The sequence below is a fragment of the Pagrus pagrus genome (assembly GCF_965226575.1).
Source record: "Pagrus pagrus genome assembly, chromosome: 21".
Classification (NCBI taxonomy): Eukaryota; Metazoa; Chordata; class Actinopteri; order Spariformes; family Sparidae; genus Pagrus; species Pagrus pagrus.
Genome location: NC_140208.1, coordinates 16,555,008 through 16,581,641, shown reverse-complemented (window position 1 = coordinate 16,581,641; position 26,634 = coordinate 16,555,008). Strand labels below are relative to the sequence as shown.

The window sequence follows — 26,634 nt, the reverse complement described above, 5'->3', positions numbered from 1 at the left end:
CTGGAGACCTGGTAGTCATTTTATGTTTGTTTGTTTCTTTAACATTTTCAAACAAGTCCCCATCTACTTCAGTTATTCGGGAGAACGCTGTTTTGCTGTGAAGCTCCAGAAATGGTTTGTGGGCTACAAAACTTCACCCGACTGTCCATCGGCATGAGGCTGAGTCACTGATGAGAGAATTTCTGTTTTTGTATCCTTTAAGTAAACAATATTTCCATATTATAATGCATGATACTTCTCTGTACTTCAGTAATTGACAGCTACAGTCAATTTTAATTACAGATTATTTAACAATATTTTCATACAAAACATGGAAGACGTTGCAAAGAAGATTATATTGTGAAATTGTATTGAATGTGACTCAACACCAGTAAATAAAGTTATTAAAACTGTCTCCATCTCGATCAGCTGCAACATTTGAATGCTGCTTTTCATGTTTTATTATTATTATTATTATTATTATTATTATTATTATTATTATTATTATTATTATTATAACACTTATAATAATAATCTTACGTCACAATATAACATGGCAGTAGGGCAATTCTGCATAATGAGTACTTTTAAAAGAAACACTCACATATTTTTACTTGGAATTAAACACTTTACTTCAATAAAAGACCTGAACATACATACTTCCATACTTCACAGTACTGTCCAGACATTTGTGTCACAGCTCCCCCTCTGGGCCAATCAGGGCTTCTTTTGTTAAATACCAAACATGCGTCATGCCTTCAACAGCTGCTTGTTTTAATATATAACTTACACGCAGAATCACACGATCTCATAACTTTTTATTACATCACACGCTTCAATTTGCATAGCAGCTCTCGTGACGTCACGCCCCTCCTCCGCCCTCCTCATCATCAGCCTCTCTCTCTCTCTCTCTCTCTCCCCCTCTCTCTCTCTCTCTCAGTCAGTGCGCGAGCCGCCGGCTGCTGAGCGTCTCCCTAACCACACGCGCGGAGTGAGCGAGGGTGCAGACACAAGGAGCAGGAGCGTCTGTGGGGATTTATCATCATCCGGAGCGACTGAACACCTGGATTAACGATTGCTGCGTGTTTTTGTTGTTTACCTTTTTATTTTTTAATTTGACTTTCTGGGCTTGAGAAACAACCTGCCACCATGTCTGGGGCTCCAGAGGATGTGAGCAAGCTTACTGAAAGCACATACAAGGTGAGTGAAAGGAGATCACTGATGGATAATTGATAGGTGTTATCCCTGGTATGGGATGAGGGTTTATAGGGGGATTATCAGCTTTGTTATAGTTTAATCTTTACCTTAAATCACAGAGATTACAAAAGTTAAATTGTAAGACAGAGTTTGACCCCTTACACACTCACACAGCAGCTGAAACTTTCTACTGTTGTTCACAAGGGCAGTAATGCATTCTCGTGCTGTAATTACAGCCTGCAAAGTTCAACAACAACAACAACAACAACAACAACAACGACAACAAAAGCCACATCAGGCACACACCAACAACATTTAATAACTCCAGGGATGAATAAATCAAAGCAAACCACAGAGAAGTCTGTCTGACAAGTGAGTGATGAGCGAGAAGAAGCTTTCTATCATCACTCAACCTGTCAAATGATTTGATCAATAGTCATTTGATCACTGGATTAGCCTTGTTCAGTGAGAGTAGGTTAATCTAATCATGTCGGCACCTCCGCCTCTCTCCTGTGATAAGCAGCTGAGAGTGTGTTGAAGTCTACAAGACAAAGTTTAGAGGTTGGAAGGTTGTTTTTTGGTTTAAGTTTAAACTTTTATAGTAGAATTAGGGTTAAATATTACTTTATCAATTGGAAGTCCTCCCAGGTTTAGTAATATAAACTCTCTCTCTCTCTCTCTCTGTCTCTGTGTGTGTGTGTTGTGACAGAGAGAGGGAGAGAGAGAGTCAAACCTGTAGTTTACAGTGTGTCACAGTTTCAGCTGGGAGGGAGAAGAGAAAAAAAGAAAGCAAGGAACCTGTTTCCCTCTCTCTCTCTCTCTCTCTCTCTCTCCTCTGCTCTGCTCCTTTCTTCATGTAAAGTCATACCTGCCCCTTCATTGTTCTATTGAGGGTGTGCCAGGGGAATAGAGACTGGGAGGTGAACAGCACTTGATTGTTGAGGCATTTCAATAGAGAGAGAGAGAGAGAGAGAGAGAGAGAGAGAGAGAAGGGGGGCTGGGGTTTGGGAGGGGAGAGTCGGGGATGAGGTTCGTGCCGCAAATAGCAGTGTGGGACTTTGCTCTTTTGACGGGAATTGTAAAAGCACACGTGAGGGGTCAGGTTAAAGATTGAAGGTTTTATTGTTCTCACATGGTGGTATTTATAGAGCAAAAGCACAAACACTTGCACTTGTTTTCATGGATTTCTCTTCTCCACCCACTCCCGTAAAAAATAGCCCCATGAGTTGTGTTGTGCTCGCCAAGCCCTTTTTCAAAAAATAAAGAAATCAGAGATGTTTGTGAGTAAGCGAAAGAGAAAGTGGCAGTACAAAAATTTGTCAAACTTGCTGATTTTACTTCACAACCCTTTAATCTATGCTGTTTGTTTCAGATTGTGATGGATCAGCTCAACCCAGGCCTGAGGAACCTGGTCAACCTGGGGAAGAGCTATGAGAAATCAGTCACAGGTCAGTGACATTCAGTGTCAACAGTATCTCCACCAATCAGAGAGTTTGGTTTGTTGGGTTTTGTCAGAACATAAAATGATCCAGTTGGTAACCTGATGATGTTTGTCTGTCTCCCCACGCAGTGATGACTCTTGCTGGAAAGGCCTATTTTGATGCAGTGTCAAAGGTTGGAGAGAACGCTATCGTGTCTCCGGTCTCCAGAGAGCTTGGTGAGTTTCAAGCGAGTCCAGGTTACATCCAACACCTGCAGCGATATCCAGTAAATCTCACGGGGGTCTGCTGAATATCCATGTTCGAATGTCTCTGTGGGGACGCTAGGGCTCGAAAAATATTTAGATTTATTCACTTTCTTGTCGAGAGTTAGATGAAAAGATTGATACCACACTCATGTTTGTACAGCGCATATGAAGCTAGAGTTAGCAGCAGGTTGGCTTAGCTTATCATAAAGAGTGGAAACTGGGGGAAGCAGCTAACCTGGCTCACTCCAAAGGTATCGAAACCCACCTATCACCCCCTCGATAGCTCACTAAATAACATGTAGCTAATTTGTTTATTCTCTTCAAAACCCAAAATGGTAAAATGAGCCATTAGTTGTGGCCACGCTCAAGGTTTTATGTCAACGCCCTCGGATAGACCCACAGATCTATACCAACCACATCCCTTGTTCTTTGCTTGCCAGTATTTGCACACTTAGGTACATAATGATATATATGGAATTATGAAAATGATATACTTAATTTAACAGAAACATGATCCTTTCCTCAGGTTACCAAAGTATTTTATTAACTGATTAGTTGTGGTGCTTTAACCTAACCAAAGTGATCTTTTCCTAAACCTAACCGAGAAGTAATGGTGCCTAAACTGAACCTAAGTTATATTTTCCAAGTAGTTTTTGGGGCTAAACTTTAACAAAACTTAACCGAACTGCAACCATTTCAACATCATTTATGTAATGTATGTCAGTCGTTAGCACCTTTCTTATCTTGTTGTCAGGTACCGTGTTGCCAGCAACAGATAAACCTCGTAAAAATGCCAATTTGTCATATTACGAGTATTTTACGAGTCAAGCAAACACACTGTAAGTTTTTAATTAGTGATGATCAAAGGGACAGTTACATAGACTTTGCCTTGGAGAGCCAGGGGAGCCTCAGTTTCTGGTCTTTATGCTAGGATAAGCTAACCGCCTGCTAGCTGCAGCCTTATAGGCATCTTACACATACAAGCGTCATATTGATCTTGATCTTCTCATCTAGAAAATAAATACCGGTGAGTTAATTTCCCAAAAACGTCGAACTGACTCTTTGAAGTCACTAAGAAATGATGAAAGTGACGTTCTCGCTTACAACACCGCTCTTGTTTCACACAAACACACAGAAATTGTCTCTGCACAATCGTCTAAGCACCGTTTCTATGCAGCTTCATCACGGTGACATATTTCGCCTCCATACATCCACAATCCCAACTGCAAGTCAATTATGCAAACATCTGGAAATAACGTTGATTGAACCCTCACGGCACAATAGCGGCAGAAATTCATTATTGCCTGCTGTCTACCTCTCGCTCTGATTGAAGTGCTTCTTCTCTATCCCTTCTCTGAGGCTGCCATCGAGCTTGTACAGGTTGTTTTTCATCCACGGTGTGACTCATCTCCAATTATTGTGTTAGTGGTAAAATTTGGAGCTGACCCACTTTGTCCATTGGTCCTAATTTTGTGCTATTATGATTAATCAAGCTGTTTTTGTATTCTGCTGCGTCACTCCTGCAGGGTTATAAATTGGCCTCATGTACGCTCGGGTTGATGTGACACGCAGGGAATCAGAGTAGAGCAGAAAAATAACTGTCATTTGGTCTTCTAAAGGGAAAATTGTGACCACAGTGGATGCTGCTTCCATTTACATCATCGTACGTGTCTTTGCAAAATTGCTGTGGACTTTCCCTTCTTCAGCGTTTGCATGACTTCAAATCATAAACAAAATTTGGTGACTTGTCAGTTCAGGTGAAGCGACTTTCACAAAGCTGTCACTGTGCGAATGAAACACGATCAGGTTTGCCTGTCACGTTCGGACAAAGTGTCAGTAAATGTATAAGGAAGTTAGCAAAATACCAACGCGGCAAGGCCAAACATGAGCGGCGTCGGTGTCTGAAGATGAAACCATGAAGAAAACATTTCATCGTGCCTTTTCTTGTCCATTCTTCTGAAAACTCAGTAACATTAAGTATAAACTCAGCTTGGCTAGATGTCTGGCAGAGAGTCTGCAATGAAACATTTACTGTGATTGAAGAAACTGTCCGTCCTCCACTGTGATGCAGAGTTGATCGAGTTTTTCAGGCCGCACCTCAGCTAACAATACTTCATTGCTTCATTAAGTAATACGTTTACCTCACGCGGCCGGTCGTTGACATTTTGACTGCATACCAGAAACAGCGAGGTGGAAAGTTTGCAGTTTAACATCCATTAGTGCATTTCTAAGTGAAACCTCTCTGCCTTAAAGCTGCAGAAGAAATTTTAATCAGAGGAGAAAGATCTACACTGACTAATCAAACTAAATAAACAAACTCTCTTCTTCCTCATGGCTGAATCATTTGAATAAACAAACTATAAGCCTCAACCTTATTTTCCTCTGAGAACAGCGTGTTTACTCAGTTATGGAAAACATAAATATATCTGAGTTTGTATTATTACCTCATTAATATTGTAAATATAGTGCCCCTTAAACACATTAATGTCATTAAATGTGAACCTGCACCTTTGTTGTGCGGTCACTTGACCCCGATCATAAGAATCCATCCTTACATTAAAACGGCTCCTGGTATAAAGGCACATGTGTTGTTTCTTGACTTTCCCGGAATAGACGACGACAAGACGGTGTGAATTATTTCACACGTTGCAGGAGGATGGCAGCAAACACACTGAACAAACAGACAGACAGAGAAGACTGTCTTCCCACCGCTGATCCTCCTCATCCCCCCTGTTCCTCCATCTGCCTCAACAATCCCCCCGCCAGTCTGTTTTTGGACGCTTGGATCAAACTTGTGTAGAAATGAGGGAACGTTTACTTCTGTGTTTTATAACTAAACACGAGACGTAAGACGGAGTTAAACAATAGTGGATGTGTCAGAACCTGAAGACATTACGACATTACAGCTGTCTTTCTTGCTTCCGCATGACTGCTTTTACAGGATTCACTGTTGCTCATTATTGCCTCAAGTGAATCTTATCTCTCTCTCCATCGCTGACAGTAGGATGCTTGATTGAAGAGAGTCGAATAACTCAGTATAATTTGCTTTAAACTGCACCGCTGTCGAGAAGGACAGACAAAATACATTAACATGTCGTTATGACGAGCTCTCAAACTGCGGACAGTAGAGATGGGTTGTGTTGTTTTTTTCCTCCCTCTGTGAATGGTGCGGTGTAAAAAGCACTTGCGTCACAGTGGTTGGCAGGTATTTGCAGAAAGTTACCTGAGGCTTTTTCCTTCATACTGCACTTCTCCGTTTTACCAGAACAACAGTTTGTCCACATTTTTCTCTTACATAGTGATGGTATAATCGAAGTGAAAGTATAAGAGAAGTCACACTTGAGTAAAATGAGTAAACATGTTCGCTTCCTCTTAAAGAAGTTACTTTAAACTTTCAAAGTAGTTAAAAGCCACCCTCTTATTAACCCTCGGATGAGGTCGTTTAATGGGCTGTTAGCGCTAACTAGTTGCAAAAATGTACCGTTGTGTTTCCAGGCTATATAACTTTGAAAGAGGAAATAGCATTATCTTCCTACAACTTGTAAAATTAAATCTGTAAGCAATAAAACACACCTTCATTCAATAAACGTAGGGGTTTTGCCACTTTACTAGACGTCTGGCTGCTAATGTAAGCTAACATAAGAAAGATACAGAATACACAATACATCCAAGGGTTTTATGTTTTTACTTGGACTGGTGTAGCTAATGTTGGCTAACATAACTTAAAAAAGTAAAAAACAGACAATAGATTCAGGGATTTTAGGCATTAGACTACTTGCTCTGGTCGGTTAGCACCAGTAGCAAGGTGGCTAATGTAAGCTAACATAAGAACGGACAACATATTCAGGGGTTTTACATATTTACTCGGACTGGTATCAGCAGTAGTTAATGGAGGCTAATAATAGGTAATGTAAAACAGGTATTGCTGTGTAACTGATGTTACTGAGCTTGACTTCTTCTCTAATTTGTGCCACATAATGCTCCATTTGCCACAATGTCATTTAGCATCATTTATCCCACAAGTATGCTAGCCTAAAAGAACAGGAGCAGACCTAAACAGTTTGTTGTTTTCTGCTTTACCACCCATTCTCCTCGCTGTTCCCTGCCATTGCAGTGCAGCTGGCATGCAATATATCACTGTGTATATTTAAAAGTCACAGTTATCAGTGGGTGTACAATTACAAACTTCCTGTGCATTAGCGCATGACCGGACTCTGCAGGGAGTTGCCACTCCGCTCTGAAAAGCAGCAGGTAGTGAGGGACTGAAAACGTTACAGCAGAAAGAATAGCAGCATCCCCACCCCTTCCACCTTTTCTCTGCGCCGTTTGCCACGCCTCAGTCAAAATTGTTTTTTTGAAATATTGAAGCAGTAAGCATGACAGAAATGGTAATCTCCCCAGAACGGGCCGACCGCTGAGTGTTTCCTGCCGATAGCTTCTGAAACAGGTTTTGACTTTTGAGAGGAGCCGCTTCTCTGAAGGGCTGTTGATGTTATGTCTGTGACATTTCAAACATCTGGCTCAGAGCTATTAAATGGGATTACTCTCAAGACTCAACACACGCTATTGCCTGTATAATCAATACGTGGCGAGCAATTTAACTGTAATCACAGACATCATCAGGGAACTAAATGGTTCCCGCAAGTCAGAAGATGCTCCCCCCTTAATTTTTCTGCCTGTGTCTGTGGCCCCCCCAAAACTTGTGGGTAGTTAACTTCCTTTATTTGAGATAGAATGATGAAGACTCACTATTATGTCTCCTTAATGAATGCTGTTTATATCTTGGCCAATTAAGAACAGGCCTATGGGGCGGCCCGGTAGCTCCTTCAGTGGAGCCTGCACCCTGTCCTCCCCGCAGCAGCCCAGCGCCAAAGCCTGACCTGCGGCCCTTTGCTGCGCGTCCTCAGTATTTTAGACGTTGCATGTGACATGTCAGTGCTCGTGGAAGGCTGATCAGAGTAATGACGTGTAATAGTCCCCGAAGTTTAATTCGAAATACGCTGGACATGCACTCGTTCACTTTCTTGCCAAGAATTAAATGACTCTACCGCTCTCATATCTGTTCAATTTTAAACCGAAAGACGATAGCACAAGTTAGGCTAGGTGTGCCTGCCTGCTTCCTGTTATATGCCATGATAAGCCAACGGCCTCCTGACTCCAAACAAACGCCTGGAGCAGTGGTATCAATCTCCTTATCTCACTTTTGGCAAGAAACTGAGAAGACTAAATATTTTTCCAAAATGTTGAACAATCACTTTAAACCCTGTAAGTGGCATCTGCTGTATGACTCATGGTGAATATGAGGGAGTTATTTCTGAGGAAATTAGCAGGACCACGTCCTGATCAGTGTGTCTGGACCATAAAATGTCAGTAACAATAACACAGATTGTGTTTTTTACAAACCAGGCACAGATTGAAAGCAAGCAAACAAGGAAGAATGAAGGTTGTTTCAAAGAGTTCACTCATTGTTCAGTCAGTTATGACTCCTCTCGTCACACTCCACAGCTCTCTAATGATCCCAGACCTCAAACACCCTCGTCCTGCGTCCACCGTTAAACTCAAGGCTCTCAGGTACATTGGGAGTTTCATCCATGGGACCTCTAAAGAGACCAGAGACTCACTTACCGCTCTTAAACCCCGTCACACTTCAGTCCATTCACAAAAATACCCCATGATTCTCTTCGACCGCTCCGTCGGCGTCTGACGTAGTTTATTAAGGATTTCAACCAGTATTTAGTGTCTATAAAAACTGAAAAACACCTCACATAATGAACATATGAACCACACGTGCTGTTTTTATTGTTATTTGAGTTTTGCCTTCAGCTTTTTGGATTTTATGAATCAAGATTTATTGTTAATGCCCGGGGCTACAGTTTGTTTTATTTGCTCTAGTAATGAATGATGTTGTGTGCTGTGTGCGATGGCAGGTCATCGCTCTGTGTTAAGGAAGCCGTCGCAGCTATTGATCTGCAGCAAGCACAGTAGACATGCTGAATGACAGTAGACACTCAAAACACTGACCAATAATAAATTGGTACAAAACCCTAAAAAGGTCACACTTTATATTCATTATTATGAGAAACTGATGATCAGTACTCAAGGTGGCATGTGTGATTGGTAATAATGACTGCAGAGGATTGTCCAGTTTGCTCTGCAAGTTGTGTGTGTGTGAGTTTAGTGTAAGCAAGGGAGATTAAATAATCGGCTGATCTACAGAAAAACCGTCAGCACTGGATATTGATTCATCATTAAGGTCATTTTTAACACAAAAGTTATCTTGCTTACACTGTTGTTAGCCTGTTGGGGAAGCTAACACTGATGTTAGCCTGTTGGAGACGCTACAGTTAGCCTGTTAGCTTTGAATTTCTTGTACCATGTATTAATGGGTATACTGTATATTCTCTCCACCAACATAATTAATGCTCGAAATCAACAAAGCTAGATTTGAACGCCCACTTCTCTGTCGATCATAATAAGCCAGCCGTTCCATCATATCACACGGTCTTAAACAGCTGATAAACTCGGCCAGTTTATCAAAAGACTCTCTCTGTGTATTGAGCTGAGAGTTTGATAATATCATGATTTATGCCGTGGTTGTTGGTTGTGGTTGCTTGTTTATACAAGTTGTGCAAAAGTCCCAAGAGTTTTAGGACGTAGTTGGTTTGATTCGAGAAGATTTCTATTTGAAGTCTTTATGATGGTGGTGATATTCCCACGAGATTAAAGGACATTTATTCGCCCCACAATGGAGGACAGAAGCGTGACAAAGATCTGACTTCTTTTCGAGCGACCTGTGTCACAATGAACACTCTGTTCTGCGCTCCAGAGGAGGTTAAACCACAGTCACCTCTCCACGTCTTACTGCCACAGTGGATTCTGCATTAATCACAGTGACATCAGTATGATAACAGGAAGGGAGTAGCTCATCTATGGTAACCTCCAAGCAGCATCTCTCCCCACCTGCACTGGAATGCGTATAATTTAGATACCATTCGATCCTGAGTCACACAGGAGGTGGCCTCGTTCCATTACACACACTGCTTGGGCAAGCCCGATGATGCATGTCAGCGATAAAACCTTGATACAATGCGATGACCAATGACTGCGGCCGAGTTCAACTCAGGTGTCGCTTGCACAATAGAGGGAAGTTTGTCTGTAAAGTGGCGAAATGAAGGTGAGCCAGAGAAAAAGTGCTAGCAGGTGAGTTGCCACTGCTTGCCCTGACAACGTCATCTCATACACTTTCCTTATCAAACACCAGTAGGCACTGGTTTTGTTGGTGCAGGGCACTCCCAGCTCATAAATGGCACCACCTGTTGAGAATGTCAAAGGCGTTTCTGTGTGTCCTGTCAGCAGTCTTGTAAATCAGGCATTTGATGCAGGTGTTGGAAAGAGGGCATACAATCTAACTATGACACCAAAACAAAAGTCTTTGAATCATCAACACGTGTTGTAAAGAAGTCATTGTCAAAGTTCATGTTATCTGCATATTATTCACTTTCCACCATGATAAAGTTGAGCAGGGTATAAGGAAGTGGAGGAGAGAATAAGCAAAGTGTTCATCATGAATCATAAGTCATATGAGTGAATCATAGATACTTAAAATTCTCTCAAGAGAGAGCAAATCGCCAGCAACAGACGGAGATGTGAGATGAGACAAACAGGAAAACAGTCGCTATGCTGTTGTTGTTCTTTTGAGGGGATGAACCTGAACAGCGGTCCACTTCAGCCCAGCGGTTCCACAGTTTTTTATTCACACTTTAGTTCGAGAGAATCCATTTTTACCTTTACTTTTACACCTCAGCCCTCACACCTTCTTTCCTCAGAGAGAAAGCCACAAAGCATCACATCTTCTTTACAACATTGTACTCTGTCCCTCTCAACACCCTCTTCAGATTCACGAGTCGCTGTACAGATTATATACACATCGACCTATGATAACTTTCTGTAGCATTTAGCCTCCATCAGGCAGACTTTCACACCTTATTAACCCCAAAGGTGAAACCTGCAGGTGTACAACGGCCTCTTTGAACCCCCCCCTCCCGGCCTTTTCTCAGCCTCCCCCTTCCAGCCCAGCGCACGCTGTTGTTGGGGCTGTACAAACAGCCCCTGAGCCCCAGCGCCACCCCTCCCCGCCCAAGCACAAAGGCAGCATTTACCAGTACGTTCTGGTGACCTTCAGAGGGCAATGTTGTTGTAGCTGGACGCTGCCCGCTGGATCACCGAAGTACAGCTCTGTATCAGCGGGTCATTACGTTTGTTTGCTCTGCGCGGAGGCGTGCGGGGAGGAATGTCAGGTGTTGGGTCAAATGTGTATGCGTGGTGAGGTGGCTGACACGAGCAACTCTCTAGAGATTTTCACTTAAAAATCACAAGGTGAACCCAACACCTGTGCTTAGTCAACAGTCCTCTGAAGGTGTTGAAACTCTTGCAGGTTGTTGCTCTTTTCCCCAGTGACACAATCACATGTCCAGATATGAGGTCCCATACTGTTTTTACAGGTTTCACCAGAACAGCGTGTCCTATAGTAAACCTTGAGTCTAGATTTCACCCCATTGTGACAGAGGTAGCACTATAAACTGCTTAGCTACGATTGTCCACTTCTGTTTACAGTATTGACTCACTGCCATTGTCTCGTGTCATACGCTGCTCTATCTATGCTGTAGCCCGTCTGTGAATGAATGGAGACTGTTCTATATCTGACCGCACAATACCAGAACGTTTCATAGAGATTACTTATTGACAGCTGTTCAAATATTGAATGGAGATAAGTCATCTGTAAAATATGGACTGTAAAGATGTATGCGAGGCTTAATGAAAAGAAGGCTAACGCCTATACAGGAAATTTGGAAAAGTGTTTATTTTCTGATGATATATCCTGACTCTGCATCTCGTTGTTTTTTCCCTTTGGATGTTCAGTTTCTCGTTTCCTTAAATTAACAGTTCAGCATTGTTTTTTAAAGAAATCTTATTCCTTTTCTTGCTAGTTAGATAAGAGGATTGATACCACTCTCATGTGTTTACGCTAAATGTGAAGCTACCACCAGCAGCCACTTAGCTTAGCTTAGCATGAAGACTGGAAACAGAGAAAACAGCTCATCAGCACCCATAAAGCTCACTAATTAACACTATTGTTATCTTTCAAAGTGTAACAACAAACCCAACGTGGTTTAACATGGTTGCTGCCCCCCACATTTATTGTGGGGGGCAGCAACTGCTAACTGCTGCTCACTATACGCTTTGTAGCTATGGTATCGTACGTAGTTAGCAAGTAGCTCAGTTGGCGTACGTCTCCAAGCTGAAACTACGGGGGGCCATCAGACGCATCTTGAGGGACAAAGTGGTATTGGACAGGGCTAGCTGGTTAGCATTGCTAACAATAAACACCTTTACAACACAGTACATAGATGTTTTTAGTATAACGCCAACACTGTTGTCCCCTCACACTCTGTTGGTAATATTAATTCCTTTTTTGAATGCTTTAAACCAAAATTCAAAAGTTTCTCTTTCTTTGTAATAATCTCTGAATTATACTTAAAGTCATTCCTGATGTCTTCCTAGGTGTGGTTCTGATGGAGATCGCAGAGGCCCACAGAAAGGTCCACAATGAACTGGAAGAGAATGTGAGTAGCCTCAAAATACATGTGGTAATATCCTTTATTTTACTGTCAACAGCTTCTACTGTGCACTGAGTATGATGGTGTTGCACAATATGATGGGGAAACACACTGGATGTGATAAACCATTTATGTTAGCTAGGAAGTTGTTGAATGCTAATGTTAGCTAACGGGCTATCAAATATGTTGTTTTGCCTTGAAATGTGGCCCGATGTCCCTCCAGATTTTCATTATCCAGCATCTTTTCAGTTGTTGATTGATTGGGAAGATGTGAAATAGAAATCATTTGTCAGATTTTCTATGTTTATACGACTTTCAACGTGGAACACAGCAACATAATATGTCAGCCAATGATAAAAGCCCCATCAAGCATTGAACTGTCACCTGTTGAACATGTGGAGGTGAAGGATGATAATTCCTAGAGTGTGGCCATTTACATCCTTGCCTTGACATATGAGACAGCGATTCTTCTATCTGCTACACTTTCTCTTCTGGACAGATAACCTCTGCAACCTTTTAAGCTCATTCTTTTCATTTTAGAGAGTTCGAAATAGTTGCAACAAAAGGTGAAAGAAAGTTTGACGCGGGTGAAAAAAGTATCAGCGTCATTCCCAACCCTGCTGCCTGGGGACGAAATGCTTCGGATACCTGTGTTCGGTGTTCAGAAGTAAAATTAAGCATTTAAATACGGCAATGACTGAAACACAACACTCGGTCTGATGTGAGAAGTTTGAGAACCGAGTACAATCTCTCTCCTTGACTCAATTTAATTACTCTTTGAGTGGGGAAAGTTGTTAATCTTTAACTTTAACAGGCTGATAAGCCATCCCTGGTCGGTGGGATATTATCCTCTCAGAAACCCATTATCATACATTCCAGCGGGTCACTCCACGCTTATCGTAGCGTTACTCAACTGTACATTGCGTTTCGAACAGTGTGCATGCAGCATGATGGATGGTGCAATGAGTTTGAGCTGTGTGTGTGTTTTCTCTCTTGTTCTGCAGTTCAAGAGGTTCCACAGAGACGTTATTGTCGAGCTGGAGAAGAAGACAGACATGGATGTTAAATACATGAACGTAAGTGCGTCCATCAGTGCCACCAGACAGTAAAATACTTTGAATTTAATGGAGAAAAAAGATAAGGTTTGAAATAAAGACTCTCAAAACTGGTTCTTAAGTTCAGTGCGTAGCGTGCCACGTTCATTTTGTGCTGGCAAATTCATAATATAATTTCTCCCATCAGTTTGTAAGGCTATGTAAGCACTGACATTCCTTTCAAATAAAGATCCTCTTTCATGTGGGGGGAGGTGTTATTATATTAAAGGTGCAATATGTAAGATTTTTCGTTTCAAACAATCTAAAATGAACAACAATTATCAACAGAATGTGAAGAAATGACAGTTTTGACATGATGTTTTGTGTTGAAGAGATATTTACTAAAGTTAGCATGCTAACCAGCTAGCCTTAGGCCTGAAAACCTCTGGTAGTCCTGCTAGCTGCGCGACTAACTGAGCAGCAGTTAGCAGCAGTTAGCAGTAACTCTGGTGAAATGCTGCCCCTGTTTATTGGGAGTATGAATTCAAGGTGACTAATTCTTACATATTGCACCTTTAAAGGTTGTTTCATACATTTGTATGATTGAATTTGTGCTCTTTCAAACACAGAGTAATGATGTAATGATGATTAATTTATTTCCCGGGCACAAAAGGGAGAATAAATAACAGCACGGAGTATCTGCCCAGAATTTCACAGTTGGCGTCTCCAGTGACGGATGTTTATTTCAGCTTCAGCTTCTGTGCGTCTAAGGAACATTGGATTAATAAAAACTTTTAAAAAAAAATTCTTCACTCGTCTCATGCATCTCCTGTCAAACATCTGCAGGCCACCTTCAAGCGCTATCAGTCCGAGCACAAGCTGAAGCAGGACTCCCTGGAGCGCTCGAAGACAGAGCTGAAGAAGCTCAGGAGAAAAAGCCAGGGGAAGCACTCATCCAAGTACGAGATCAAAGAGAACGAGGTGAGACCCAAACCGAACCGACCCCAACCTTTCCTTCCCTTCTTACTGCACGTGCACTCGCAGGATACTTTGTATTACCTCGCAAGCAGAGGTGCTGTTACATGCTTACGCTCTGATGCACATGAGGAGAATATGACAAGTGTACAATTTATGTATGTGGCCAAGATAGTTTTCAAGATAATCACATACCAGTGCAAAGGGGAAAGAAGGAGGTGTGCTGCACGTGGTTCTCATGTGAGAAGAAGATGCTTCATAGGACTGAAAGTCCAGGTTGTACTTTAGTATTATGTAATGGCATGACATCATCGATGACACAAAATAACTCTTTTGGATCAGACAGGCGATAAAAACCATCAAAGGTGCCACCACACCCGCGTCTGTCTGTAGTTTCTCTGTTTTTACACGCACTAGACTTGGCTCACTGCGCTCGGCGACAGACTGAAGATTGTGTTTTTATTGAAGGCGCACACACCTAAATTTGCACAGTGAAATGCATGAATGCACACACACACACAGTTTCAGATATAGAGACATCCAGGCTGTAATGGGCGCAGCAAGTGGGATTAATCTTTACCAAACATCAGGGCTTCATTCACAGAAACCAATAGTTTGTCATAAAAAGTCAGAGTTAAACAAATTGATGAACAAAATGTTATTTCCTTTCTAACTATTCTTTTTTTATCTGAGGACTGACGGTTTGACGGCGCACTAAATATGTTTTGTATCCCAAAAATAGAGCCAGTCGGGCTGCAACACGGAGGGAAATCAAATTCCCCGAAATTGAGACCTTGCTTAAAATCTGTTTAGGTCTTACACTCGTCTGCCCACAGAGGACGTGATTGAAGTGTTGCATTCACATGGAAAAAACAGCCGTGTGGACTCATAAAACTTTATCTGTTGCATCTAAAAAGCAGTGAAATGACAGGCAGAGCTAAAACAAGTGCACACAGACATGGCTCTGAAGTTGAAACAGTCAGTATCGGCGTCCTCTTGCTTGAGTAGGTTTGTTTTGTGACCCGGACTATATTGGTTGAAGTGGTTCGGGTCCTGCTGTCCTGCTGTCCGCTCTTAACATCTGGACTGCGATTTGCTTTGTAAATCGATGTGTTGAGATGAAGGAGGGACCGCAAAGCCTGAGTACCAACTTCCTGTCTGGCTTTATTTAATCTATCAACCATTTTATGGCCCCGCTGTCGATGATGGACGGTGTGTACGCCTGGTTTGTTTCGAGGGAATTACTGAACAAAGCCTTTAATTGAGAAGTCCAGATTGTAGGTTGTAAAAGAGTCGTTAGGACGCACGCTTTGTCTGATTTTATCTGCTGCTTAAGTCTGAGTCAGTCTCTGGTTTGTCCTGGCATTTGAGTGGTACCTTTTAGTAAGTCGTCTTATCTGGGTGGAGCTTAATAGCCCGAGCCTGGCTCTCGGTCTGAGCTGAGACTGGGCCACTCCTCTCTGTAAATAATGGGCTCGGCCCTCTCGGCCTGTTCTCACCTCCTCTCACTGAGAGTCTCTGACCATTGTTGCTGTGAAAATGGGAAATGAAGAGCCTTGGTTTGGCGTCTGATGGGCTATGATAGAGAGAGACAGAGAAAATGAGACCAGACAGTAGAGGAGGGTCGTCAACAGAGCCCTTAGAGACAGCTGCTTTACCGTCACCATGACAACCCCGGGAAAATGGGAGAGATAGAGGGGAGTCGGTGTCGAATAATAGGATGGAGGGGTGGGCTGAGAAGTCATTTTCTAAGAGTTAGATATGTCAGATTCAGTCGGCCATCTGCTGTGTTTGAATGGCAGAGCGGTTCTCAGCCTGTCTGTGGGGAGGGTGGGTCCATCAGTCCATCAGCTGGTCTCACACCACGCTGAGATCGATCCACCGACCACAGGAGCCGCGAATAAAACTCGCCACTAAGTGCAGAGACTTCGATTACAAAGCTAATTAGTGCCTCTGAACATAAGAATTAAGTTGTGGACTCTGAGTTACAGAGAGAGAGAGAGAGAGACCGAGAGCCAGTTTCAGGTCAGAGCACATCTGTACGCCACAATCAGGCTCGTGAAAAGGCCTTATCAAAGGTTTTGATCATTATCAGTGCAAGTGTGACTCAAAAAACAGTTTGCAAAAATAACCAAGATCCACCGAAGTAGAAATAATTAAAAACAATTAATTAAATTAATGAAATTGAATTAAAGGTGCATTATGTATTTTTTTTTACACAAAATGTAAATGTTTATTCAGTTAAGGAAAAAATAAAGATTCATTAGTTTGTATTACTACCTTATTAATATTGTTAATATTTAAATTCTTAGTTTGAATTTCTTCTTCGAAACCACATAATGCCCCTTAATTTTTTTTTTTTTTTATGATTATAGAATTTTTTAAAAATATATTTAAATAAAGTCTACTGATAAGAAAACAAAGTAAAGCTCAATTTAAAATAACTTCCGATCATTTCTCTGTATGTTCTTTGTCTTTTCTTTTATGTAAAACTATATGTCTATGTATTTTAATAATTCTCTTTTCATTTAGATTTATTCCATCTTTCTTAATACTTTATTATTTATTTATTGGAATATTTTGTTCTATTATTTACTAATTATATATTTTTATTTTTATTATTATTTCATTGTAATGATGTTTTTTAATTTTTTATTAACTAAATGTATTTATTTCGAGTCAGTTTTGGTGAACCTGATGAAGTGCTAAGCAGAACAGCCTGTTCTTGGTTTTGCCCTTCGTGGTCCCTTCTCATCTTCTCCCTAAAATATAATGAAATATATTCTAATTTCTCTTATGAAACCTGACTCATTATAAATCCTGTGTCCTGACCTCCTTGCCGTCCTCTGACCCTGTCTGCAGTATGTGGAGACCATCTCGTCGCGCCAGATGGACATGCAGAAGTTCATCGCTGACGGCTGCAGAGAGGCCTTACTGGAGGAGAAGAGGCGCTTCTGCTTCCTGGCGGACAAACACTGCATGTTCTCCTATCAAATTAGCAGCTTCCACGAGAAAGTAAGCCCGGACCGAAAGCTAATCCTGCACATTCAGACACCTCCGCATACGGCCTGTTTAACACCCGTTCTCTTTCTTCCTCCCTGTGGTTTCAGGCCAAAGAGATGCTGGCCATGAAGCTCCCCAGCTGGCAGGAAAAGTGCAGCGACATCACGAAGGTGCCGGACACGGTGATGACCATGATAGAGGAGCTGTCCACCACCCCAGAACAATCACCGCTGGTTGAACGCTACAACAGGGTGAGTATTAGCTCAGTGTGCGTGGACTATACTGATTTGGGTTAAACCATGAACAACACTGGCATCATTTCAAGCTTTATTCATCCCTAACTTTGATACTCATCTTACTGTCAGATAGAAGCTGTGAATACAAGTGTTAGAAATAGTGAAAAGGAGTCCCTGGAGTGTTTATCGTGTCTTGTTGCTTGTAGTTTATCTTGCAAAGGTGCTGATATCTGATCGAAGCTGCCATGTGTAAAGTGGCTGGTTATCGTCATGTGGCTGTCAGCCAGGGGAAACCCTGCTTGTGCTATTGTTGTGTTGTTTAAAGTCCACCGAGGGCCTTTAGGCGTTGGCTATTTATTGCTGCGTGGGCGGAGGACAATAAGCTTCAATTACAGTAATGACTGTTTCCCTTACACCTGGTCGTTCAGACAAAACCTTGGTGTCATTTTATTTTTGCCGACTCATATTTTGGCTGATCATGTTCTTCTTCATCTCCTCAGAACAACGTGGAGCCTCCTCCAGCACCGGCACTAAAGGCACAGATCAGCCCGCTAGCCAACATGTTCAACCCAGAGCCCAGATCTCCACTCACCTCCTCTTCAGACCACAACTCAGGTACAGATGGCAGAAGTCAGTTAAAGGTGCAATATGTCACAACGTCTATGTTGAGGAGATATTTACTGAAGTTAGCATGCTAACCAGCTAGCCCCTGCCTGTCTTGGTCCAGTGTTCCTGAGCTAACGGTGTAAGGACCAACACTTCCCTGGCGCTCCACACTTACCGTTCAGATTGCTAGCCACTTGCTAGCTACAGGTAGCAGCAACTAGCGGTCACTGTGGTGATATGCTGCCTCCTGTTTGTTTTGAGTATAAACTCAACAGGTGGCCAGTTCTTACATATTGCACCTTTAACCTCAGTTTGAAGTTTTGGTGGATGACTGATATTATCACATCTCTAATCTTTTTTTTAATCTTCCTGTCTCCAGACCAGGGCAGCATCGGAGAGGGCAATCTGTCCCGCTCAACATCCCAGTCGTCTGGCCTCAACATGGGCAGGAAGCTCCGGGTCATGACCATCTTCCCCCACACGGCGGGCAACAACAGCACACTCCTCAGCTTTGACCACGGCGACATCATCAGCCTGCTCATCCAAGAGGAGAAGGACGGCTGGCTGTACGGAGAGCTGGAAAGGACACAGCAGTAAGTTTTGTAATATTTTTATATTCAGGGATGCGTTGATGGCGTCATGATGCCTCAGCTCTGTTTATCTCACCTGTCTATTTTTCTGGTTTTAAAGTCGGGTGATTCTGAACTTTTCTTTTTGTCAGCAAACCCCACGAAAACATCAAAACCCACGATATATTTACAATATATAATATAAACTTATGACAGTGTTAAACTCTAACCTTACGGGCTGGATAAGATATGTAAGCGTTTCACGTAGCCTATTATTCTCATTGTGAAATCGCTCCCTAACATTGTCAATCTCAACACAACCTTTGGCACACCCTCGAGAGGAAATGTGCTTTCGTTACAACAAATATGCAGCGAGCGTTATTCACATAACTCAGTTTAGCAGTTCTAGTTTCTGCTTTGTGTTCGTGAATATTTTGCCGCGCCAATACATCATGCCTCGAAACAGAGTATGTCAGGTATGTTCGACATGACAGTCGTAAAGCTCGATCTCTCTCTCTGCCTCCCTCTCTTTCTCTCTCTCTCTCCCTTAACTCTGCCCTGTAAAGTTTCATGACTGCATCTTACATGATTGTGATGTGAGCTATCACGCTGACAAAATCTGTCAACAAACAGAAAAGATTAACACCCGGCAAAGTACTCAAAGCAGCTTCTGTGGTAGATCCGGACAGATTTGTCAAAAGTAGAAACATTCTTTAGTCAAGTTAAAGTACAGATACTAAGTACAGGCTCTGAAATGTTCAGTGCCTTTACTTAGATCTCAACCTCACACCTGTAAGGTTTCGTGGCTGTACCTTGCCATTTGTTAATGCTATCACACTGACAAAAAGTCTGTTCACAGACAAGGGTTGCAACAGTTTAAGATTTTCACGGTACGATAACCATCTCAGAAATTATAACAGCATGATAAACATTGTTATCAGCTGCAATTACCCTTAACAGAATGAAACCAAGGATTTCATTTCATCTGTAAACAAATGCTTAACTATAATTTCTAAATAATAATATGTCCTGACAGACATGAACCTGGAAATATTATTTTTTTTTAAGAACAATTAAATACTGTTGATCAGCAAATGTACATTGTATGATAATCTTCAATTTTCATACCAGGGTATACCAAAAAAAAATAGTTTATCACTGCAACCCTACCACAGACAGACAGACAGCTGGTAAAGATCCAGGTGCACACACGCAAACAAGAAACATCTGCTCTTTTATATTTCACTCAACAAATGCGTCATTTTTTCTCCATGTTACCTGTAGACAGGAGAGACGAGGAAAAATGATCCCTGCTTAATATTCTCTTCACTCCCTGTCGGCTCTGTTTGTCTTCTTTGCTCAAATGATCAGGCTGGAGAAGTTTATGTACAACATGTCATGAAGCTACAGTGGCACTCTGAGTTGCTTGTATAATTACAGTCATCTTCAGCTCCTCGCTCGATCAATTAGGACTCATAAGGCAGGCGAAAGGATTACAGGGTGCTTACAGAGCTCGTGTCGAATTATTTTTTTTATTCCCACTTTGAAGCAATTTAACGAAAGCCTTATCTGTGTGTGTGTGTGTGTGTGTGTGTGTGTGTGTGTGTGTGTGTGTGTGTGTGTGTGTGTGTGTGTGTGTGCGTGCGTGCGTGCGTGTGTGTGTGTGTGCGTGTGTCATTAAGTGGTCTTTTAAATTGAAGTGGTTTTAATGCAGTCAGCGGCGGTTTGTCACGAAGAGAGGACATTTTGGGATAAATCACATTACATTCTGTTTCTAGGCAACAAATCCAGTGCATTGGTCTGATAAGCCATCTTTTTCTCGAGCCGTGACTTGGAGACAACTTCTGAGTCTTAAGTGAACAAAATCCATCTGTCTGTCATGTGTTCTATGTCTGGTATTTGCGTCTGACTCAAGTGTGTTGTTTGTAGCCGTGATTCATGACGATTTAAACTCTTCAACCCCGAAAAGTCAGTGTCAGTTTTCCTGCTTTGGATCTTTTAAAGGACTAATTATTGAGGTTAAGCAACTTAACATAGGGTATTTCATCCTTTTAGCCAATTTTTAAACATTATACAGTTTCGCCTTGTTTCCAGTCTTTGTGCTAAGCTAAGCTAAGATAACAGCGGCTAGCAGCAGCCTTATGTATACCACACATACTTAAGAGTGTTATCACTCATGTCATCTAACTCTGTGCAAGACATGTGAAGCATCCTGCTCTTTTATGAGTAAGATTGTATTACCAAAATTGTTTCCTAATGCCCAGGTGTGTTTGTCTCTCTTAATAGACGGGGCTGGTTTCCCTCATCTTACTGCAGACCTTTTACTGAGTCAGTGATATCAAATAGGTAAGACAAAAATAACAACATTATGGGAAGAGTATCAATAATGTGTTTTAACGGCTAATGTTTGAGAGCTGAACCTTTATGTCACATGTCTTAGCAGCAATCTGGGCACGCCGGTGCGTAGACTGAGCTTGGCCAGTCTGCCTGAGCCGGAGGACGAAGAGGGGCCGGTGCTGCTGCCACCACCAGACTACAGCGACGACTCCAGCCCAGTGGTCCGCTCAATGCTCTCGCCATACAACACAGTCAGTATTCATGAGCATACGTAGAAGCGTTCACTCACCAAATGTTACCTGTTGTTACCTGTTTCAGTACAAAGTCATCACTGGTGGAGATGGCTTCAATGTGTTGTGTACAGTTTAATGATGTAATGTTGCAGGAATTCTAGTTGTTGAATTTCCTAGTTGTGCCAAAAAGTTCCTTAAAAACTAATCTTAACACGGCTTTAATGTCAAGGTTTGGACAAGTAACATACTGATGTACTGTTGTTTTAAACAAACACCCTTTAGAGCTTCTTTATTTATGATTGATTGTTGGTGTTTGTGACTAAAAGAAGCTGTTGGTTTGTTGTAAGGATTACATAAAAACTACTAAACGGATTTCCACGAAACATGGATGGGGGATAAATCTCGGCCCGGAATAGACCCGATTAACTTTTGGTGCAGATCCGGAAAATTAGATGGATTCACCATTTTTTTCTCACTCTTTAACATCGCGAGATAGGGTGTTTATATACATTTTTGTTAATTTCTCTGGGAATAATGTGGCCAAAAATGTATTTTATATTGGATTAGGCAGTAGTAGCAGTTAGCAGTATTGGCACCAAAACGTAGCACCAAGCAGCAGTAAAATTAGTGGTTAGATAGTAATTGGAGCATTTAGTAGCCAATTAGCCAGCTATTTCCCTCAGGTGTTGCTTTAAACCATAAACAGACTTATAGTGAATACTGGAATCACATTAATGTTTCTCTGCATATGGTGCATTTTTACAGAGAAAATGTTTTGCTAGCAAGTTAGCTTAAGTTAGCTTTATCAACTAAAACGATGCAAATATGTCAGTTTTGTTCACAACTTGTGACAATTTTTTATGTAGCAGTGAAAAACTTTTACACTGCTAGTTGCTAATACAAACTCATGCTAATGCTACGAAGATGAAGTGGAAAAATAAGTATCTGTAAGTAAGTAGTTGTCTGCTATGCTGTCGCATGCTGTCTGCTATGCTAGCTAGCTAGCTGCGTTGAAGGTAACTAGCTACATCCTTGCCTCAGATGTCAATTTCTGACCAGACAAGCACAGTCAGCAGTCAAATCCAACTAGATAAACACAGGGTAGTTTAAGTCCTCTTCTTTGACAGCTATGATGTGCCTTCAGGCAAGGCACTTAAAGCTGCATGGCTGACTGTCCTTTTACCAGACAGCTGCCATGTTCAAATGTCTATGAAGTGGGTCGTTCTAGAAAGGTACACGTTTCCTCATTGAATATCCTTATTGCCTAAGTCATTACCGACTCCACCGTCAAACCACATATAAAAATGGCATCACACGTCAAGCTACCAGCCTGACTAATCCTGTCTTATCAAAATCTCCCAACTGCGTAGTCATTGCCTCCACACCCTTTAAACGGAGCAGTGCCAGAAACGCACCTTAATTCCTCTAACCAGTTTGAGGAAGTGTGCTATATTTATTCATGCAACTATTTCGCAAAACAATTTGTGAGCCTTAAGGTTGTTGTGTTTACACTCTCATGGAGCCTTTTTGAAATTTTGCCACCAATACAGACTTAAGTAGTGTGTCAAGACAAAGAGCGTTTTTGGCTCAAAATCTTTCAAAAGACGATGTGAAAAATGCTCCCAGCCAGGTTTTGTGCAGGAATGGAGCTAGAAGAGAAGGAGAGAGTCACAGAGGGAGATGTAAAAGGACAAGAGGGTACACACAGTTTCATTCTGTGCCAGCTGATTGAGAATGAACTGTCCGGCCAGCAGGACAAGCCCGGGCAGGCACGCTCCTTTCTCCCTCATCATCACCTCTTCACCGCCGCCCTGTCTGTACTCAGTGTCCTTTGTATCTGCTGCCTCAGGGTTTCACCATGAAATAAACCACAGGCAGGGATACACCCTCCCAACAGGAGGAACCCCAGCAGTGCTTTTCACTTTCACTTTCCACTTTTAATCCCACTATTATAGGTAGTTATAAGTAATACATCCTCCTGCCTTTGGCAATTTGTTCAGATGTCACTGCTGACTGTGCGCTTTAGGTTTGTTATTGTGACTGTGGGCCGAAGGTGGACCTTGTCACTGTTATTCCCTGAGTTGAGCCTCTCAGGCAGCATTAAAGTCCTGTTTCCTCTAGAGGGGACCTTACGTTGAGTTGCCTCGAGTACTGTAGATGCGTTACTTTCCGCCTGCCCCTTGGATCATCTATCTTTATCTTCTTTTCTCTTCTTTTAAACATCAACCTGAGAGGAGGTGCTTCCTGAAAGGTTCAGTTCTGGGAATAAGTCTCCTACACGTTGACTCATGTGTGGTCACTTGTGAATGGTGTCTGCTCTCTAATGGAAGAGCAGGGTAATGCAATGACTGTCAGTAGGTTTCCTCTGTTTATCAGCCCTTGTTGTGCTGTGCACTGAGTAAATAACTGATAAAATCTTAGATTAAACACGTATTCTCACCTGATCTAAAATGAAAACACCCTAATCTTCACTCATGTGTTAACAATAGTTCCTCTTATATTTTTATCGCCTGCTGTAGCATCGCCATAAACTTTCTTTACATCATTTTATAAACAAAAATGTTCTGTAGTCGCCCTCAGGGTACATCGCTCAGGTATTTATGTTCCTCCGCTTTATCGTCCCCATGCTCACTTGGCTCTGTGGAGGAGATAAGATTATCGTCATCCTCAGGTGAGAGAAAAGGAGGAGTGTGTCTCCCGCCCGCCTTTCTAGATTGTCTAGATTCCAGACTCGGTGAGGTCTGAGGTTTTAGCTGAAGTACGTGTCAAACCTCCACTGTGCTGATTAGTAAGGTGGGAGGAGGAGGGGGGCGACTGTTGATGAGAAATCTTATCAAACCAGTTGGGCAACACTGACTTTCTTCACAGCTGGAGGCAGGGTGTGTATATGTGGTGACTGTGGTGGTGTGTGTTGAATGTTGTGTGTTATTTCTGGATCTTTAAGGGTCTTTTCTTCTGTGTTTTTTCTTCAGGTTTCTTTAGTCAATGGGACTGCAAAGGCTCCCTTTCTAGGGTGAGTGACCTAACACACTAACAATAACTCACAGGTTTTCACTGCGTTCTTTCAATGATTAAAGGTTGTTTGATAATCAGCAGATGATTTTAAACATGTAATACCGTGATGGTGATTTTCTTCCATTTTCTCCCTGCAGGGGAGGGAATCCTTTTGCGACGGTCAAGTTGAGACCGACTGTCACGAATGACAGATCGGCGCCAGTCATCTAATGCCGAGGAGGAGGGTTTTCACCGCTGTCATGCCTTCAGGGGAACCATGCAACATGTGACCCCTGCGACACACTGAATATCGCCCCAACCTGACATCTCACCAGCCTGCATGCTAGTCTCTCTCAGTACCAGTCCGCTCTATCAAAGGGATCCATTGTTTCTTGGCGTGTTTTACTGTGCCAGTGTGTGTTTTACATTAGCCACAACAGGGAAACGTTGCATAGTCATTACACGGAGAAGCAGGAAATCTGAAAAGTTTTGCTGTACAAAGAAAATGTTTTGTGTTTGAGTCGGTGTTAAAGTAATAAGTCATCCCCAAAATGAAAACTTAGAGTTTGTCTTATCACTGAAAGTTGTTATCAAATTGACACATACCACTGTGTTTCCAGTGGCTGCTTCACAATAAAAGCCACCACATGTTTCAACAGTTGAGCACTTTTAATTTGAAGCAGTGGCTTAATACAGATAACACATAACTTAAAGATGCATACGTGACAAATTCATACTCAAAACAAATTGGGGCAGCATATCACCAGAGTAACCGCTAACTGCTGCTAACAAGAGTTTCCGTTAGCTAGTAAACTCAGTTAGCCGTGCATCTGTGGTCCAGACTGGGACTTTGGAGCACCTGAGGAGTGTTGGAGTTTACTAGCACAGGAGCTTTGGACCGGGACAGGCTGGGGCTAGCTGGTTAGCATGCTAACTTATTCCAGTTTCCACGATCCCACTAATACTAGTTTCTTCTGATGCCAACAGTGAGATAAAACCTGAATCTTCATTTTGGGGTGAACTGTTCCTTTAAGATTGCTCAGACACTTTTCAGGCCTGCCTGTGCTGCAGCCAGTGCAGCGTTTGAAAACAGAATGAAGAGCTCCAGATGTAAACAATAGTGACCTGATGCTGACGGGAAAAGCCCAGCACCCAGGCTGTCTTCCTGACTTGCTAAAAAAATATATATATTGTCATTTCTATTTTTATTAATCATTCGTGTCTTTGTTTTTTTAAGAGGCATTGTGATATACGAAGGTTGTGAGAATGAAGGGAGAGTGACGTGTTGGGGAAAAAAGGGTTTGTCATTTGAGTGAAGGCGCAACAGTATGTTTAAAATGAGAAGGCTATTTATATACAGTACGTTTGTATGAGATATGTAAATAAAATACACATACAGGAGTCCATTCTGTGAAGGTGCCCCTATGAATACGATAGCCACTGTGCTCATGATCCCACGCTGATTTTGATTTGACTGCTGGTATGTATTGTAAATGGACAAAATGACCTTTTGATGAAGGGAATATTTTTCGCTCCTCATGGTTTCCCTGTTGTTTAATGTAGATTCTGTGTTCGACGCACAGTTTATATGCAAATTAAAAATGTACCGTTACTGGTGAACACTTGCATTGTATGAGTAAAGTGGGTCATTGTTTGAAATCGACAAAGTATTAACTGTTTTGTGAGGAAAATGACTTTTTCTGCCATATTTTGCTTTAAAGAATGTAAATGTATGATGAGGACCTGATTGATGAAGCAGTGTATTGATCCTCAGAGACCCACTGATGTCAAATGTGAAGCCGTCACACTGACATAGGTAGTGCCTCATGCTTTCCTCAGAGTAGCTTGCCACTGTGTTGACCAATGTAGTCTTTTTTTTTTCTCAATAAAAAAGGTAAAGTAAAAGTGTGTATGATAAATGTTCTGTGTGTTGTCCGTTTATCCCTCTCGGGCTTATGTAGCTGGTGGTTTTACGTTTTATGTGTGTGTCCTCAGTATGTTGGGGTCAAAACTCGATGGTCTGAGTCAACTAAACTATAAAGTAAAGTTTACCTTCTGCAATAAAACTGACAGTTACACATTATGACTCCCTAAAGATCCACAAGGTCTTTTAACATTTTAAAGGGGTATAATATTTTAGGAAGTAAGGCCTTTTAGTGTTCATAGA

General features: G+C 41.9%; 1 protein-coding gene across 3 annotated transcripts; it reads left to right on the top strand.

Moving 5' to 3' along the window:
- The first annotated feature begins 965 nt into the window (after positions 1 to 965).
- baiap2l1a (BAR/IMD domain containing adaptor protein 2 like 1a) lies at positions 966 to 26,386 on the top strand. Of its 3 annotated transcripts, none has more exons than XM_084342864.1 (14): positions 966 to 1,179; positions 2,549 to 2,624; positions 2,747 to 2,833; positions 12,425 to 12,486; positions 13,485 to 13,556; positions 14,361 to 14,495; positions 17,352 to 17,504; positions 17,600 to 17,743; positions 18,229 to 18,343; positions 18,714 to 18,927; positions 21,190 to 21,249; positions 21,347 to 21,491; positions 24,446 to 24,486; positions 24,626 to 26,386. In XM_084342864.1, the coding sequence occupies exons 1-14, from the start codon at positions 1,129 to 1,131 to the stop codon at positions 24,696 to 24,698; spliced, it is 1,428 nt and encodes a 475-aa protein (XP_084198990.1). In that variant the 5' UTR covers positions 966 to 1,128; the 3' UTR covers positions 24,699 to 26,386. The 3 variants fall into 3 exon arrangements, with proteins under 3 accessions (XP_084198990.1, XP_084198989.1, XP_084198991.1); XM_084342863.1 differs by having other exon boundaries at positions 21,344 to 21,491; XM_084342865.1 differs by lacking the exon at positions 24,446 to 24,486 and having other exon boundaries at positions 21,344 to 21,491.
- The last annotated feature ends 248 nt before the right edge of the window (positions 26,387 to 26,634 follow it).

Bases quoted from the DNA above. Each gene is read 5' to 3' on its own strand.
- baiap2l1a (XM_084342863.1), top strand. From the start codon at position 1,129: ATGTCTGGGGCTCCAGAGGATGTGAGCAAGCTTACTGAAAGCACATAC. The intron at 2,834-12,424 runs GTGAGTTTCAAG...ATGTCTTCCTAG, and splicing joins TCCGGTCTCCAGAGAGCTTG to GTGTGGTTCTGATGGAGATC. The intron at 18,928-21,189 runs GTAAGTTTTGTA...CTCTCTTAATAG, and splicing joins GAGCTGGAAAGGACACAGCA to ACGGGGCTGGTTTCCCTCAT.